The sequence below is a fragment of the Hypomesus nipponensis genome, chromosome 2, assembly GCF_054491055.1.
Source record: "Hypomesus nipponensis isolate SF chromosome 2, ASM5449105v1, whole genome shotgun sequence".
Classification (NCBI taxonomy): Eukaryota; Metazoa; Chordata; class Actinopteri; order Osmeriformes; family Osmeridae; genus Hypomesus; species Hypomesus nipponensis.
Window position 1 is genome coordinate 22,697,501 of NC_140362.1, and position 18,643 is coordinate 22,716,143.

The 18,643-nt window shown below is 49.7% G+C and overlaps 1 protein-coding gene across 2 annotated transcripts in view; it reads right to left on the reverse strand.

The window, feature by feature from the left end:
• Window positions 1–18,643, reverse strand: part of adam22 (ADAM metallopeptidase domain 22) — a 47,233-nt gene that overhangs the window by 27,247 nt on the left and 1,343 nt on the right. For both annotated transcript variants that reach the window (XM_084669041.1, XM_084669039.1), the window contains exons 3-6: window positions 16,038–16,114; window positions 5,367–5,433; window positions 3,139–3,221; window positions 853–916 (exon numbers count right to left, since the gene is read on the reverse strand). In XM_084669041.1, coding sequence (XP_084525167.1) covers window positions 853–916; window positions 3,139–3,221; window positions 5,367–5,433; window positions 16,038–16,114 — 291 coding nt within the window. The remainder of the gene's footprint in view (window positions 1–852; window positions 917–3,138; window positions 3,222–5,366; window positions 5,434–16,037; window positions 16,115–18,643) is intronic.

Below are 18,643 nucleotides of genomic sequence, written 5' to 3' on the forward strand. Positions count from 1 at the left end.
CCTTTGTCCTCTCATCCTCCTTTCTCTCTCTCCTTCTCCTCCCATCTCTCCTGGCTCTCCTCTCTCTCTCCTCCTCTCTCTCCACCTCTCTCTCCACCTCTCTCTCCACCTCTCTCTCCACCTCTCTCTCCTCCTCTCTCTCTCCTCCTCTCTCTCCCCCTCTCTCCTCCTCTCTCTCTCCTCCTCTCTCTCCCCCTCTCTCCTCCTCTCTTTCTCCTCCTCTCTCTCCTCCTCTCTCTCCACCTCTCTCTCCACCTCTCTCTCCTCCTCTCTCTCTCCTCCTCTCTCTACCTCTCTCCTCCTCTCTCCTCCTCTCTCTCTCCTCCTCTCTCTCCTCCTCTCTCTTCTCCTCTCTCTCCTCGCTGTATCAGGCAGTAACCTGTCAGGGAGACATGAATCTTAGAAGTCCTTAGTGTCAGAAACAACCGACTTTTTAGCGTGCACACACACACACACACACACACACAATCACATACACACACACACACATTATCTCCCCAATCTTCTTCCATCCCTTTGCTCTGCAAACGCTAGCCTTTCCGACACAGACTAACCCCCAATCCTAAATCATCAGCTCTGGAGTCAATGTTATTCTGGGATGTTGCAGTGCTGATGGATTGAGGCTGTATGAATTGCTTTGACACAGCTTATTCTAGCGGACCAGGCCAGAGCCTTGATGTGTGTGAATGTGCGTGTGTGTGTAAACCAGCTGCAGAGGGGGGGGTGTGTGTGTGCGTATGTGTAAACAAGCTGCCGAGTGGTGTGTGTGTGAGTAAGAGTGTGTGTGTGTAAACCAGCTGCAGAGGGGTGTGTGTGTGTGTGTGTGTGCGTGTGTGTGTGTGTGCGACTCACAGTACTCCTGCCGTCTCCTCCAGGCTCTATCATGTAGGTGTGATTCCCATCGAAGAACATCCCACTGAAACACAGATAGCACAGACATCAATACAGCCTGAGCAGATATGATGGACGACACCGTTCTCTGCAGGCAGGAAGAGTGTGGATGGTGCACCCCTGCATGGGCGGGGCTTCACCCAGCCTCTCACAGAGAGGCCCCCGCTCAGCACTGAGAGCTCCAAGTCCAGAACTCTGCTCCGTTTGGGTGGTCTTAATTGGAACAATCTTATTTAGTTGTTCTTTATGTTTGTATTTCAGATGACAAATACACACATCCACACACACACAGACACACACACAGACACACACAGACACACACACAGACACACACAGACACACACACAGACACACACACACAGACAGGATCTGGGTGACAGTGTCCTCTGCAGAAGGACCTGAGAGTCTGTGTCATCCTCACCAGCAATCATCTAAAAACACTGATCAATTTCTCATCCTGCATGTGGGGAAAGGTCCTTTTGACCCTGCTCGCAAGATAGGTCGTGTGTGTGTCTGTGAAGTGGAGAGACATTAATTAACTTTATCTGAAGCTTTTTAGGAGATTGCTCAGGTCAATATGCTGCCTCTCATATGCACACTCACACATGCAAAAACACACACACACACACACAGGGCTGATGTTTCACAGACAGTCAGAGATCACCTTCAACGACTCTGGCGTCTGCCAACCCCCCCCCCCCCACACACACACACACACACACACACACACAAACACATAGACAGCAAGTACAGAGGACACAGCTCTGAAGTTGAGCCCTCAGAATTTGATTTGTTGTTTTTGTGTCAGACGAGGTTTCCCCTGACATCCAACCAGTTAACATTCAGAACCATCTCTCAGACTGATCAAATTGTAACACTGTGTGTGTCTGTGTGTAAGTGAGGGTGTGTATATGACAGAGCAAGGCAGGGTGTATATTATGGTCAAGACCTGAGTCAGCATCAGAGATATACTCTCCCTGAGCCTTCTCCATTCCATGTCTAACTCCCTCCCTCTCTCCTTCACTCTCTCCACCCCCTCTGTCTCTACCTCTCTCCTTCACTCTCTCCACCCCCTCTGTCTCTACCTCTCTCCTTCACTCTCTCCATCCCCTCTGTCTCTACCTCTCTCCTTCACTCTCTCCACCCCCTCTGTCTCTCTCCTTCACTCTCTCCATCCCCTCTCCCTCTCTCCTTCACTCTCTCCATCCCCTCTCCCTCTCTCCTTCACTCTCTCCATCCCTTCTCCCTCTCTCCTTCACTCTCTCCATCCCCTCTCCCTCTCTCCTTCACTCTCTCCACCCCCTCTCCCTCTCTCCTTCACTCTCTCCATCCCCTCTCCCTCTCTCCTTCACTCTCTCCATCCCTTCTCCCTCTCTCCTTCACTCTCTCCACCCCCTCTCCCTCTCTCTCCCCGCTTCCTCTTTTCCTCCATCAGCAGGATCTTGTGGTTAGGAGAATGTACTGTAGAGCAGTCACTGTTACATTACGCTTGGTATTGATCTCAGGAGAGGGAAAGTTTCTGTATATTTATGCGAGCACATTCTCTCTCCCTCTCTCGCTTCCTCTCGCTCTCCTTCTCCATCTCTCCTCTCTCTCCAGTTGGCAGGGCTAGTATCTGACCTGTCTCTTCCAGAGAAAGCTCTGCTTTAGAGCACAAACTAAAAATATAAATGGGAGAAACAGAGACGTCCCACAGGACAATGCTGCAGGGCGTGTTTGTGTGTGTGTGTAGGAGGAGAGTGAAATAAAGAGTGTGTGTGTGTGTGTGTGTGAGAGAGAGAGAGAGAGAGAGAGAGAGAGAGAGAGAGAGAGAGAGAGAGAGAGAGAGAGAGAGAGAGAGAGAGAGAGAGAGAGAGAGAGAGAGAGAGAGAGAGAGAGAGAGAGAGAGAGAGAGAGAGAGAGAGAGAGAGAGAGAGAGAGAGAGAGAGAGAGAGAGAGAGAGAGAGAGAGAGAGAGATAATCAAATCAAGAAACACAGAGTAGAGAGAGAGTGTAGGACAATTAAATTAAGAAACAAGTACAGAAGAATGAGAGAAAGAAAAAAAAAGAAAGAAAGAGAGCAGAGCAGGTCTGTGAGCTGTGTTGTGGTTGGTGGGGATGTTTTGTTAGCCAGTGGAAAACAAGAAAAAACAGAAAAAGACAGTAATTAAACCAGTCTAATGACTACATTGGATAATAGCAAGTTAGAACTACAAGGCAGGGACACACTGATGGATGAGAACCCAAACTAGAACACAGAATACTCACTGTAGCCCATGGCAGGTAGACAGAGCCACAAAGGACTCTGGAATGTCCCGCACTTTCCCGTGATAGTAACAGTGTTCCGTTCCCTAAGAAACACACAATGACACTGGTTAACACTCTCACACACACACACACACACACACACACACACACACACACACACAGAGTGTATGGACTGGAAGAAATAATCTACCACCGTCCATTCAATAAGTAAAGGAGCCCAGAGTAATCAATCACAGAGAAGTCATCCACTGATCTAAAGACTGCAATAATCTATCACAGAGCCAGAGATGGCAAAAGTACACACACTCAAGTACAAGTACAGATCCTCATGTTTAAAAAGACTCTGGTAAAAGTGGAAATCCTGACTGCACTTTTTCACCTGTTGGACCTCACAGCATATTAATACATTCATACAAAAATACATTATAGACACGCAGCGCATTTGCCAGGAATGCTTTTTGACATCTCCCTCATGTATAACCATGGGTGATCATGACTCTCAGTCATGTTGACATCATAGAGAGATGGCTCGTTCTGGATCTCTATGGCTCTGGACTTCCTTAACTCCCTCTGTCAATCTGTCAATCCATAAAGTACCTTTTATTGCCCCAAAACCTGGAGGAATAACAGTTTCACCCCTCCCAGGGGCGGATATAGAGATTTTCATTCGGGGTGGCAAAAGGAAGTTGTTGGGTGAACTCCTGGAGGTGAATCAAACCCAGAGTAGGGGGGTACAGTACTCCCTTTGGAAAATGATTAGGATAGAATATTGTAGTTTAAATTAAGCAGTAACAGTAATATTATTTATTGAAATGTTCTGTAATGTACAAATAATATTTTTCCATGGGAAGACTGAGTTGTTTAATTGTAACTTGTTTCACTACATGCTATTATGGTTCTTCCCTTTGGGACTGTTTTTTCACAATGTATGCTTCATGTTTTGGCTACCCGCAATGTTTGGGGCTATCTATTTGTTATGATCAGAGACCTATGCACTTTTGTAAAGCTCTCACTTGGAAGTCGCTTTGGATAAAAGCGTCTGCTAAATGCGTTCTTTTTTTTTTTGGGGTGGCAGCTACCACCCCTTGCCACCCCTTAGATCCGCCACTGCCCCCTCCCCCCCTCTCTCTCTACCCTTCCCCCTCCCCCTCTCCCTCCCCCTCTCTCTTCCTCTGCCTCTCCCTCTCTCTCTCCGCATGCAGTATGAGAGTATGTGAGTGTGCACCAATCCACATTTGTTTCTAGATGTTTCATGTGTAAGTGCTCAGCCCCTCCTGGTCCATTTCTCCAAGCCTCGCTGCCATTAGACAGGAAGCAGGAAGTATCCCAGGGGGAAACAGCTTTTATCAGAGAATCAATTACTGCGCCGCCCCTCCACCTGGGAGTGATACCCTGTTCCAGCCCTACATACCACCACGCTCCCCCTCTCTCCACCTGGGACTGGTACCCTGTTACAGCCCTACATACCACCACGCTCCCCCTCTCTCTTCACCTGAGAGTGTTACCCTGTTCCAGCCCTACATACCACCACGCTCCCCCTCTCTCCACCTTCTTTTCCGTCTCGCGATATCTCAACAGCTAAGTGGACAGGTTTTGTAGTAGATTTGCAGAAGGAAGATCGAGTGAAAGAGAGAGCAAGTAAGAGAGAGAGGGAGAGATATTAATAGTTGGGGCAGTGCTCTACTATTCAGTCTCTCCTGAACCTTCTGCTCCAGTTCTCATCCAGGCGAGAAACACCCAACTTCCCATGCCTGTTTCAGTGTGTGTGTGTGTGTGTGTGTGTGTGTGTGTGTGTGTGTGTGTGTGTGTGTGTGGAGCTAAATCGGTCAGATCAGACACAATAAGACCAACAGCAAGACAATGAGAGGCTCAGACACTTGGTAAACAAGTAGGACACAGTGCCCTCTGAGAGTGAGTGTGAGTGAGTGTGTGTGTGTGTGTGTGTGTGTGTGAGACTGAGAGAGAGAGAAAGAGAGAGACAAGTACGTGAGGGTTTGCTATGTGCATGTAATGACAGGGCATCAGACAGTGATGGTGTGTTTAACACTGTTGGATTCTGAGTGTGTGACTGCATGTGGAGTGGTCTGCATCAGTGTACCAAGAGAAGCATCCGTTAGGTTCTTATGATGGCCTACATTTCAACTATTAATCCTCCTAAGCAGTGGGCAGGCAGACAGAGAAACAGACAGACAGACCGATCGATCGATCGACCGACAGACGACTCTTACCTTGGAGCTGACCACCTTCCCGTTTTCTGTGATGTGCCTCTCCAGGTACTGTGAAGACAGGAGGTCACTGAGAAGAGAGGGGAGAGGGGAGAGAGGGGAGAGGAGAGAGGGTGTTTAGTCATGCTTCCACCTGTTCCCTGCTCTGCCAGCCTGGCTCCGGGTCAGGCTGCGTCTCCTGGCGTGTCCAGGCCTCAGAGCAGCACACCACACAAATGATGACCTGCTTCAAGGAACATCCTTGTTTCCAGCAAGCTCTCACACACACACATAGGGACAATTTAAAAAGACCAATATTCAAGGGCAGTGGTTGTCTAATGAAGGGCCTTATTATCAACACTGTCTCTGAGCCACAGAGAGAGAGAGAGAGAGAGAGAGAGAGAGAGAGAGAGATAGATAGATAGATAGATAGAGATATAGATAGATAGAGATAGAGATAGAGAGAGAGAGAGAGAGAGAGAGAGAGAGAGAGAGAGAGAGAGAGAGAGAGAGAGAGAGAGAGAGAGAGAGAGACCATGTTGTTCCAGAGTCCATGTTGCTTTCTCAGCAAAGTTGGGCCTTCACATCCCCAGAGTTCTTCACTGCAGCTCATCTGGGCCAAAGATGTGTGACACACACACATACACACACACAAAGTAGCTGAAAAACCCATATCCCCATTCACTTCCACAGACCTCAATGTGCATTGAACAAAGGCTCTTTTTGTGTATTACAGATAGAAGGGATTGCAAGACACACACACACACACACACACTGTGAGGAAGGCACTGTCACTGTAGGCATCTGATGTCTACACACAGACTCAACGATCAAAAGGTCAACATCAACTGAACAATGAGGGTGATATCACAGCTGTATATCAAACACACAGTTCTACACAGAGAAACCAGCCACTGGGAGCACCAGGCACTGGGAGCACCAGGCACTGGGAGCACCAGGCACTGGGAGCACCAGGCACTGGGAGCACCAGGCACTGGGAGCACCAGGCACTGGGAGCACCAGGCACTGGGAGCACCAGGCACTGGGAGCACCAGACACTGGGAGCACCAGGCACTGGGAGCACCAGGCACTGGGAGCACCAGGCACTGGGGGCACCAGGCACTGGGGGCACCAGACACTGGGAGCACCAGGCACTGGGAGCACCAGACACTGGGGGCACCAGACACTGGGAGCACCAGGCACTGGGAGCACCAGACACTGGGAGCACCAGGCACTGGGAGCACCAGGCACTGGGAGCACCAGGCACTGGGAGCACCAGGCACTGGGAGCACCAGGCACTGGGAGCACCAGGCACTGGGAGCACCAGGCACTGGGAGCACCAGGCACTGGGAGCACCAGGCACTGGGAGCACCAGGCACTGGGAGCACCAGGCACTGGGAGCACCAGGCACTGGGAGCACCAGGCACTGGGGGCACCAGGCACTGGGAGCACCAGCCACTGGGAGCACCAGGCACTGGGAGCAAAGACTCCAGCTTCTGTAAAGAAGCCAGCTTGTATACTAGGGTCCAGAGCTAGACACTGGACAGAGTGCCCCTGTAGGAGCCAGCCCCCTCCTCTCCAGAGTACAGCCCCCCAGGCAGAGAGCTTGTTCCAGGGTAGCACCGCTGGTTGGACCCCCTGGTACCCTGGATGTTTATTAGCCCCAGCTTCAGGAGTGACACAAAAATCTATAACCACAGTAGCGTGCAGCGCCTCAACAGAACACTCACCACATTGGCTCAATGAGCTATCAATCACCTCCAACCGCCTGTCAATACCCAATCACAGGCCAAGTGTGTGGAGGAGGGGTCAGGGGAGAGCAGGTCCAGCGCCTCAGGAGGCTGCTGGTGTCTGGCCCCGCCCACAGGGCCCCTCCCACAGGGCCCCTCCCACATGGCCCCTCCCACAAGGCCCCTCCCACAAGGCCCCTCCCACATGGCCCCTCCCACTCAGTCAGAAAGATGACAGTAAGAGAGAAAGTGTGTGTGTGTTTGATGATGCTGCCATGCCATGAAGCTAGATAAGATGGTCTGAAGATCTGAGTCAAGGGAATGACAATGACATCTTCTCCCTCCTAGGACCTTACTGTCTGTGTGTATGGTGTGTGTGTGCGCATGGTGTGTGTGTATGGTGTATGTGTGTGCATGGTTTTGTTACAGCAATAAAACATTACAGGAAAGTAGAGAAGGAGGGAGAGAGGGGGGAGGTAAGGAGGTAAAAAGCACCAAGAAGCACTCATGTCTCATAATGCACTGCCTAATTAACAACCTTGGATCACCCCTTGATATCTTCTGTAGCACCTCTCCACCCCAGTCACCCCCCTCCCCCCTCACACCCCTCCCCCTCACACCCCTCCCCCTCACACCCATCCCCCTCACACCCATCCCCCTCACACACACAGCTAGAACCATTACAGCATCTACTCTTTTGTCTCTGTCTCTTTCAAAAACCTTCCCATCATGGTGACTGCATGTGTGTGTGTTAATGTGTGTGTGCTCCTTCCCCCCATCCCAACTCAGAGAGCCCCAGTCTTTTGTTCTGAGGCGTGTGGGAGTGGACAGGCCCCCTGCTGGGCGCAGCCTGCATTGCATGCAGAGACAGCACAGTCAACACGCTGGGACATCATGGAGAACGCCGATAACAGATTTCAGCTTTCATTGTTTCGGGATTTAAATAATTTATTGTACTGACAAAGACGCTGAGTCAGCCTCTCACACACGCTGCACACAGTTACCCATCCCCCCCCCCCCACACACACACACACACACACACACACACACAGTTCATTGAGATAAATGACACATCAGATAATTAGTGCACATCTGGCTCTAAAACACCAAATGTGGATCTGACAGAGAAACTAGGTACACACTGGTCTCTCCTAACACTGGTCTCTCCTAACACTGGTCTCTCCTAACACTGGTCTCTCCTAACACTGGTCTCTCTCACTCCTGCTCTCATTACTTCTCCCTTTCAGTTTATTATCAGTCGATCCATCACCCTCTCATTCATGTTACCCTCCATCACCTCGATGGATCTTGCTAGCTCATTAATGATTGCTCTCTGCACTCTCCTCTCATCTGAACAATGACTGGCTGTTGCGTGTGTCCTCGTTGCCACGGTATCGTCTGTTTACAAGCTAGCGCCCAGCTGTCAGTCATGCCTGTAGAGGTGTTAGTCTTCATGGATCCACAAGAACACCCCAACTTAAAGCACCCCACTCTCCTTCTGAGAGAGACTTACTACATCCACACTGTCATCACAGAACACACACATTCAAACACACACACACAGCAACACTATCCAAACTCCTAACACCAGTGGCAACTACAAAACCGAGAATTAATATCCAACTTCAGCTGGGAAAGTATCTCCCAGAAAGCCCTTCATCTGGAGAGGAGCTTTACTAACAGAGGATGAGCTGCCCAGGGGGTCTGGCAGCTTGTCAATCAAAACCTTCCTGCCTTGAATGTCTTGTTGTTCTGGGTTAAAACGTCCGTCCTGGGCCAGGCAGCGTGGAACAGTCTGGAGAACCAGGCAGCGTGGAACAGTCTGGAGAACCAGGCAGCGTGGAACAGTCTGGAGAACCAGGCAGCGTGGAACAGTCTGGAGAACCGGGCAGCGTGGAACAGTCTGGAGAACCAGGCAGCGTGGACCAGTCTGGAGAACCAAGGTGCCTCACATGGTCTCACAAACACACATCTTATTTTTCCAAAATCTCTGATATTCTTCTCACGTACTGTGTCACTGGGCATAGCCATGGCAGCAAACTCCACAAAGAGTCTGGCCTGGCAAGACCTGTGTGTGTGTGTGTGTGTGTAGACAGGTCCCTCAGACTGCTAGAGAAACAGGCTTTGCCATCAGTTCAGACCCAGCTGACTGATTTTAACATTGCAACTTAAAAATACACTCACAAAAAAAGAAGAGACATCAGCACCCAACCACCACAAACACAGCTGAGAACTCAGTACGTGTTTTTGCACTTGAGGTTTTTGTAAATTGAAGCATGAACACAAAGGAGAGGGACGTGTGCCGTGTCAGGGTTCTGTAATGAGGGAGGAGGGGAAAGGGGGGGAGGAGGGGAGGGGATGGAGGGAGGAGGGGGGGGGGGGGAGGGGAGGGAGGACTGAAGAGTAGGAGACCTCTTACAGGGAAGACTTGAGCCTGAAAAAAAACTAGTGGGAGAGAGAGGAGGAGGAAAGACTTAGGAAGCAAAAAAAGGAGTTAGATTAGACTAGTGAACTAACTGCACTTGCATAATTTGCATACACACACAAATACACACACACATATACATACACACACACACAAACACACACATATATACATACACCCTGCACGTGACAGGGTCAAGGGGTCACACCCTTTGACTTGTCTCTAAGGAATAGTGGCAACCATCTCTCTAATTGCAGTGTGTGCGTGTGTACGTGTGTATGTCTATGTGTTTGTGGGTGTGACCCACCCCCCCACCCCCCAACATTCTTTATCTTCCTACGTCAGTGTCGACCAAAGTCTACGACTTGTTAAGACTGGCTATGTCTCGGTTTCAGATAACACACTGATCACCTACCCAGCCCAGCTAAGCTGCCTCTCTGGATGGTTATTTAAAGTCAATGAGGAAGAATAGTCGTAAGGAACAATAGTCTTTAAACAGACGCAGCCTCTTCCTGCTGTAGTGGATCTCTTCTGTCCTCAGAGACTGCTCCTAACGCTCTCTTTGTTTCCTTTATTCCTGGGCTTAGAGAGTGGAGACACCGCCGAGGAGGCTAGGGGAGGAGGATGGTTGAGCGGTTAGGGAGTCGGGCTATTAATCAGAAGGTTGTAAGTTTGATCCTTGGCTGTGCAAAATGACGTTGTGTCCTTCTGCAAAGCACTTCACCCTACTTGCCTCAGGGAAATGTCCCTGTACTTACTGTAAGTCGCTCTGGATAAGAGCGTCTGCTAAATGACTAACAGTAAACGCATGAACGCCCAAAATGTATTCTACTCTCGTAACCTCATCTCCAAAACTATTCCCTCTACCCCTCCCAAATGCCCCCCTCAAACCACTATGACAGTATCTTACACATGCTGCTCTAGCCACGCTGCTCTAGCCACGCTGCTCTAGCTGTGACATTGGGCCTCCTTCTTGTCCTCCACACCTCCTGTCCTGGACCTCCATCTTTCCAGGCGTGTTCACCCCCCCTCTTCTCTCTATGGCTCTCTCCTTCCATCCCTCCCTGTGTTTTTCTCATTAAGTCCACAGTAAATCAGGCCACGCCTCTCAGCAATAACTGATCCAACTCGGAAGCGAGGGAAGGAGGAGTCTCAGGATGCAGAAGAAAGGGGGAGGAGTCTCAGGATGCAGAGGGAAGGGGGAGGAGTCTCAGGATGCAGAAGAAAGGGGGAGGAGTCTCAGGATGCAGAAGAAAGGGGGAGGAGTCTCAGGATGCAGAGGGAAGGGGGAGGAATCTCAGGATGCAGAAGAAAGGGGGAGGAGTCTCAGGATGCAGAGGGAAGGGGGAGGAGTCTCCGGATGTAGAGGGAAGGGGGAGGAGTCTCAGGATGCAGAGGGAAGGGGGAGGAGTCTCCGGATGTAGAGGGAAGGGGGAGGAGTCTCGGGATGCAGAGGTGCAGGAATGGAGGGATGCAGTGGGAATGGAGAGAGGAAGAGAGAGCAGGATGATGGATTACCTTATGATGGGCCCGGCCAGAGAATTAGATATGTGTGCTATGTAACATTGCACACACACACACACACACACACACACACAGTGCAGGGGTACGTATGGATAACACTGCACAGCATCAGCACATTACACAAACTAAGACACTCACACATTTGATTGTCCAAAGTCCTAAAAGTCCTAACAGCATCTTTTCCAGCTGATGTTTTTTCTTTTTGATAAGGTTTTTATTAGAGAGTATGTTATTGGGTTAGTGGAAGCTAATAGGAGATGCTCTAACCTAATAACAGTGGCTGTCTAATGAAGGGCCTTATTATCAACACTGTGGAGAGAGAGAGAGAGAGAGAGAGAGAGAGAGTGAATGAGAGAATGATGGAGGGAGACAGAAAGAGACAGAGAGAGAAAGTCAAGAAAGAGACTGAGAATGTTGATCTTCTACTGTACTATATTTGTAAGTTGCTGTGAATAAATGCAAAATGTAATGTTAATGTTAAGCGAGAGAGAGCCATGAAAAGAGAGAGATGCTCCCAGGTAGCAGATGATTGGCCTTCACTTACCCTGCTGACAACCAGGGGGGAATCCCATCTCTCTCTGTCTCTCGCCCAGCCTCTCTCTCTGTCTCTCGCCCAGCCTCTCTCTCTGTCTCTCGCCCAGCCTCTCTCTCTGTCTCTCGCCCAGCCTCTCTCTCTGTCTCTCGCCCAGCCTCTCTCTCTGTCTCTCGCCCAGCCTCTCTCTATGTCTCTCGCCCAGCCTCTCTCTCTGTCTCTCGCCCAGCCTCTCTCTCTGTCTCTCCCCCAGCCTCTCTCTCTGTCTCTCGCCCAGCCTCTCTCTCTGTCTCTCGCCCAGCCTCTCTCTATGTCTCTCGCCCACTCTCTCTCTCTGTCTCTCGCCCAGCCTCTCTCTCTGTCTCTCGCCCAGCCTCTCTCTCTGTCTCTCGCCCAGTCTCTCTCTCTGTCTCTCGCCCAGCCTCTATCTCTCTGTCTCTCGCCCAGCCTCTCTCTCTGTCTCTCGCCCAGCCTCTCTCTCTGTCTCTCGCCCACACTCTGTCTCTCGCCCAGTCTCTCTGTCTGTCTCTCATCCACCCTCTCGACAGTCTGGGGACAGTCAAACACACCAAACACACACACACACACACACACACACACACACGCACACACGCACACACGCACACACTAAACAGACAACAAGCCACTCAAAGTTAAGGAACTTTAAATGTGGGCGCACCGCCTTCATCAAGCCACTGGAGCACGTTAAACACATTTGTTTAACTGGCTTCTCCCTATGGCCAGATTTACAGACCTTATTACAGCGTGTCTCCCATGTTGGTCCTTCACCCCACCCTAACAACACCCCACCCCACCCCAACAACACCCCACCCCACCCTAACAACACCCCACCCCACCCTAACAACACCCACCCCCACCCCAACGACACCCACCCCCTCCTCTAAGCATGATGAATTATGCATTTTACACAGCATGGTAATCGACTCTCCCCTTAGCATTGGGAAACTGCGTTTTTGTAGAGGTTGAAAAATCCTCACTTCCTCTCCACACACAAACACACACGTGTACCGTTTCACAGGCAGGGCGCGTGTTATAATACTCACTCCATGAAGCAGTGTCCTGCTGGAACTTAGGAATCCTGTTAAATTTGCCTGATAACAGCATACCCAAAGTAAATTGAAAGCTGGTCTTGAACCATTTGGAGTACATGCATGTAAATGGTCTCTTTTGAAAGGTGACACTGAAATTATTTCTGCTGTTGTCAGGACCCCTGTCAGTCCTACTGGTGCTGAGTAATAGAAGCTTGAACACAAGGAAAGTGAAAGTTTCTATCTCCGCCTAGATTTCGTTTTGAAAACAGAGGCCTGAAGAGGCCTAGAGGTGGTAGGTATTAGCTGGAAGACAGAATTGGACCACAGGTTGAAGCCTTACCCAATTCGGATCAAAAGTCAAACATAATACCACAATATATTCATATTTGACACATGTTTTTATAAGAGTACATCCAGGCGTTTTCTAAAAGGGCCTTTTGGAGAGTCCAAAATGACCCTTTGTAACCAAGGTCAAATACTTAAAGGTATAATAACTTATCTCTAATGAAAGGTGGTACTTGGAACTATCATATTAAGTAGCTAAATCCCCCATTAGTATTGCTGAAACACAAAACCTGGAGTATGAGCACATTGGAGTGCTTTATCAGATTAAGCAGGTTTGACACACATAGAACACAGCTTCTGTCATCCAGTTTGCACCAGGGACTTTTATTTTGAAGGCTCCACAGATACCTAGCATGTTGGGTATTAGCATTTGCAGCATTTCCTTATCTACAAGGCTAACAAGCTCATTTCAGAGCCAGTCAAAGCCAGTTTGATCAATTTGTTAGGAACGAGTGTGTGTGTGTGTGTGTGTGTGTGTGTGGGGGGGGGGGGCAGGATGCACAGACCTAGTTGGTTTAGAGGGCTGTCAACAGGGAATGGAAGCTCCTATTGGGTCAAACAAGGTGTCAATCGAAAGGGCAGAGTGTACCGGCCGTCTTCACACTCTCCAGTTGTAAATATTTGAATCACATCTTTCCATGAGCGATAGTACGTGAGAGAGTGCATTGAAATTGAATTGGCAAAGGCATAATGAAGCAACAAGATGGTGGCTATGTGTGGATATATTCATTGTTCTGGACGAACTACTCACCATTTTTTGATAGATTGTAACCAGTCAATTTTTGTTGGGATTTTTTGCATACATGGACCAGGCTGAACCTTTTAGGGTGAGTAGAGTAGTTTGCTTTTGCTTTGTTTACATATTTGTGACTGGACAAAGACGTTGTTAATACTTGCTGTTGCAACTTGATCTTTAAATGGTTTCCATAAGTACAAGAATCTTAGCTTTCCAATGATGTATCATATGTGTAGCAGTCTGTTAGAATTGAGTACGTCGTAACTGAGGGAGGAAGGGGCAGTGTTTCGGACTCGCGGGCGCGACAGAATTTCTCGTGAAAGCTCTTCAACAAAGCTCAAGTTTTTTGATTAGAGTAGAGTGTATTAAATGCTAGTTTGCCTCACTCAGTAACAGTGTGTGTTTACATGACTGTGGATCCTTGGGTTTCAGGGTTTGTAAGGTGCATTGAGAAGTCTAATTGCTACAGCAGCAACAACTCCAATCCGATCCATTCACATACACAGCTGTCCTGCTACAGAGCCAATACAGGACTGGCCCTGTGTGTGTGTGTGTGTGTGTGTGTGTGTGTAAGTCTCTCAATGTTTCCCTTTCACCATATGGTGAACAAGAGTTGGAAGCTGTTACACAGCCACACACACACGCGCAGTACAGACACATCCCATTGCTGCACCCCCCTTTAATCTTACAGGGACATCAATTATTCAGAGTGAGCAGGTGGGGGGGAGTGGTGAAGGAGGGGCCATGGGGGGGGGGGGGGGGGTTATGAAAGGAAGCAGACCCCCCCTCCTCTCATCCAAGCCCCTCCAGACCCCCCCTCCTCTCATCCAAGCCCCTCCAGACCCCCCCTCCTCTCATCCAAGCCCCTCCAGACCCCCCCTCCTCTCATCCAAGCCCCTCCAGACCCCTCCTCCTCTCATCCAAGCCCCTCCAGACCCCCCCTCCTCTCATCCAAGCCCCTCCAGACCCCCCCTCCTCTCATCCAAGCCCCTCCAGACCCCTCCTCCTCTCATCCAAGCCCCTCCAGACCCCTCCTCCTCTCATCCAAGCCCCTCCAGACCCCTCCTCCTCTCATCCAAGCCCCTCCAGACCCCCCCTCCTCTCATCCAAGCCCCTCCAGACCCCTCCTCCTCTCATCCAAGCCCCTTCAGACCCATGGATGTAAATGTGCAGCTCCATGCAAAGACAGCAGGAGGAGAGGACAAAGAGGAGGTAGTGACCTTCTGACCCTGAACCTCCAGACACATCAAGCACAGACCAGGAAGTCCACGCTAACAGACAATGTAACCAATCAAACACAGGGATGCTGCAGTCATTCTGATCACAGGGAAGCATGTGGCTGCTGAACACCCAAACACACGATCCCACACATGCACACACACAAGACGTTCACTGGGTGAGGGTGAGGGTTAGAGCTGTGCGTGGCTGCCTGAAGGGAGGGCTTTCATGAAGTGGAGAGTGGAAAGGACCAGGGGCATGGATCTGGGATCCAATCCCTCACTCCCAGCAGGAAACTGGGAATCTGCTCCTTGGAGATTCAGAAATGTGGGTCTGGGACAGGAGAGAAGTCACTCAGTCGTTGTAAAGGCCTCAAATCAGAGCACACGCAAAAGTGTAGAATATGTGTGTGTGCGTGTTGGTGTGTGTGGTTTACATGCATGTTTGTGTCTGTACTTGCAGGGAACAGGTTCTCTGTGTTTGCATGTCATATCCCGGACTATCTAATTAAAGGCTGGTAATAGCTTGAGAGTCTTCAGTGGGGAAAATATCTCAACAGAGCAGAGTACAGAGACAGGGGGGAGAGAGAGAGAGAGAGAGAGAGATATAGAGAGAGAGAGAGAGAGAGAGAGAGAGAGAGGGGGGGGGGACAGAGAAAGCGGAGATAGAGAGTAGTGTGATCGATATCAGTGTCTGACAAGGCAGTGCTCCAGCCTTTACCGTAAATCACCTGCCATTATGATGGGATCCCTTAAATCACACACACAATAACCGCACCCAGTCACACACACACACCAAATCACACATACAACAACCCACTCCAACTCACGGGTACATATTATTAATGCCTCTTAACAGTGTGTACCCAAAATGCCGCTAATGCAGGACAGTGACAGAGACAGAACAGGAAGACACTGCCTATCTGCCCGCAGCCCAACAAACACGGCAGATAGACTCCTGGAGTAACACGCTAAAACCACAAACATGTAGTCTGTGACAGGCTTGCTGTGTTCATCCCCGATTCTCAAAGTTCACAAAAAGTGTCAAGCTTTTGTGTTCCACTATTCACACATCAAGGAGACTTTTTGAATCCAATAATAGCAACTAGGAAGGACGATAGGTTTCATACTTACTGGTTCAGTTCCACATCCAAGATAAACTTCTGACCAAAAGCGTCCACTTGAAAGCTGGCTTGGGCCACATGGTTTACCTAAGGATGAAAAGATTAACAGCACTTAACAAACTAATTCAAGATGTTGTTCTTTTCTAAAGGCGTCTATGAGCTGTAGGTTAACTGTCATTCAGAGACTGGGAGCATGAGGGAACCTAAAGGATGACTCTCCTTTCTGAGTGACAGATCTACTATGGAACTACACTATCATCTATCTCCTAACCATACAGACATAAACACATACACACCCTGTCACACGCACACACTGTCCTACCTTCCCTGATGGCTTGTGCGGGTGTGATTGATTTGGTCGGGGGGAGGCGTATAATTTATCGCCAACGCTGGCCACATATGGTGCATGGTTTATTACAGCCCCCTGGGGCAACTAGCACTCCTCACCATTGTTCCTGTGCCACTCTCAGGGAGTCCCTGAGCCGGGCTAGCACTGAGGCAGCCAGGCTAGCACTGAGGCAGCCGGGCTAGCACTGAGGCAGCCGGGCTAGCACTGAGGCAGCCGGGCTAGCACTGAGGCAGCCGGGCTAGCACTGAGGCAGCCGGGCTTGCACTGAGGCAGCCGGGCTTGCACTGAGGCAGCCAGGCTAGCACTGAGGCAGCCGGGCTAGCACTGAGGCAGCCGGGCTAGCTCTGAGGCAGCCAGGCTAGCTCTGAGGCAGCCCTACCCCAGACCAGCATCAGGAGGAACTGGATGCTAGATGCTAATTCAGAGATGGGAGGTGTCTGTCTATCCTCTGAGAGTAATGAAACGACCCAATATTCACCCAAGGATGACCTGAGACCACGAGATCCCCAGTGACATGGGTCTGTATGTGTGTGTGTGTGTGAGACCATACAGGGTGATCCATTTCCACTGCACACTTCAGGATTAAATCTAATCATGCAGATTGAATCCATGTGAAGTGGTGCCAGTAACTGTGTTTCCTCAGACCAGAGTTCCCAGTCTGACTCAGTTGGTCCAGGGCTCAGAGACCATCACGACTCCTGTTTCATTGATTTCTGGATCATAGCAGACCGGACTCCACTCATGGCTATGGAACCTGGAGGATAAAGTGCCCAAGTGCACACACACCCTCAGACTGGAGACCAGCAGACACACCCTCAGACTGGAGACCAGCAGACACACCCTCAGACTGGAGACCAGCAGACACCCCTCAGACTGGAGACCATCCAGAGACTGAAAGCTGTTTGCAGCTGTAATCTTCCACAGCATCACTTCAGGAGTTCTTTAGACTTCTGAGTCGCTAATATCCGAAGCCTGTGACTGAAAATAGGCAAAGCTACAGATGTCTGAAAATAGCTTTTTAGGTGTCTTGCGTTTAAGGAAGATAAGACCGCTTCCTTTCAGAATTTGGGATGGTAAGCTAAAAACAGATCTGTCTGGGTGACATGCTGGCTGATCTCAGGTCAATCTACAGATCCCAGGAGAATCATCACAACTCAAAGACTGATCAGGTCAGATTCCCTCATATCTCTCTCTCTATCTCTACCTCTCTCTCTCACTGATTGGAACAGAACACGTTCACCTTCAGACAGTTGGAGATATGTGATACTGTGTTTTAGTGCTTCTAATAATGCTGTAAGCTACCAGGGGCTCTCCCCTGGACCATCTCTCTGAGCCGGAGCTGATGCCTGCTAAGTAGCCTATCACAAAATAGGCCATCACTGGCACAAAATATCCTAATGACTTCATAGTGACATGCAGACAGGTTGCTGAGCAGGAACACTAGTCTCCACATGCAGCAGTTCCTCAGCAACACAGGAGGTGACTGATCACCTTGTGAGTCTCAGTCACCAGGGGGGGGGCCTCCGTGTGGGCAACACACTCGTTAACTATCGTGAGGTTCTGTTTGACACAGCTGACCCAGTGTGTGTCTCTCTCTCAGCCTGAGGTGTGTGACAGACAAAGGGTTCGAACGTCCCCTGCCTGCCACCAGCTGCTGCGCTGTCCCAGTGCAGGAGCTGGTCAGGTTAGCAGAAGCCATCAGGTCTGTGTCCAGTGCAGTATCTAACCCATCCGCACCACTAACATGATGTGAATAACCAATGAACGCTGGTTTCAGGCCAGGCTTGTACTGGAGCGGAAGCTACTAGAACACCTCATATACAACAACAGAAAGACCATGGTTACAGGCCAAGGGCCTTTTAGAGAGATTTCTTCAGTTGCCTAATATCTGTAAATATCTCTGTTTTTAACCACAACTACAGCCTACTGTATGTGTCCTGTGTGTAGTTTGAGGTGATAAATACACATGCTTGACCTGCTTTAGAGGCTGCTGGTGCCTGTGTGGGAGGGATCCTTTTAAACTTATCATACATTTCTCTGCTGTGTTTCATAAAGAAACCTGGCTGGCAGGTCTTTGTTTGGATGTATATGGGCTACTGACTGACATCCGCCACAAGGGGATAGTCCACGTCTGCCACATGATTATGGAAAATATAATTTCAGTTTTTGTATGGGCCTAACCGTCAGTGGAAACGACCGAAACCGTCTCGCTAATTCATAAATATTAAAGCCGACGAGGATGAATCAACAAAAACATAAACAAGATC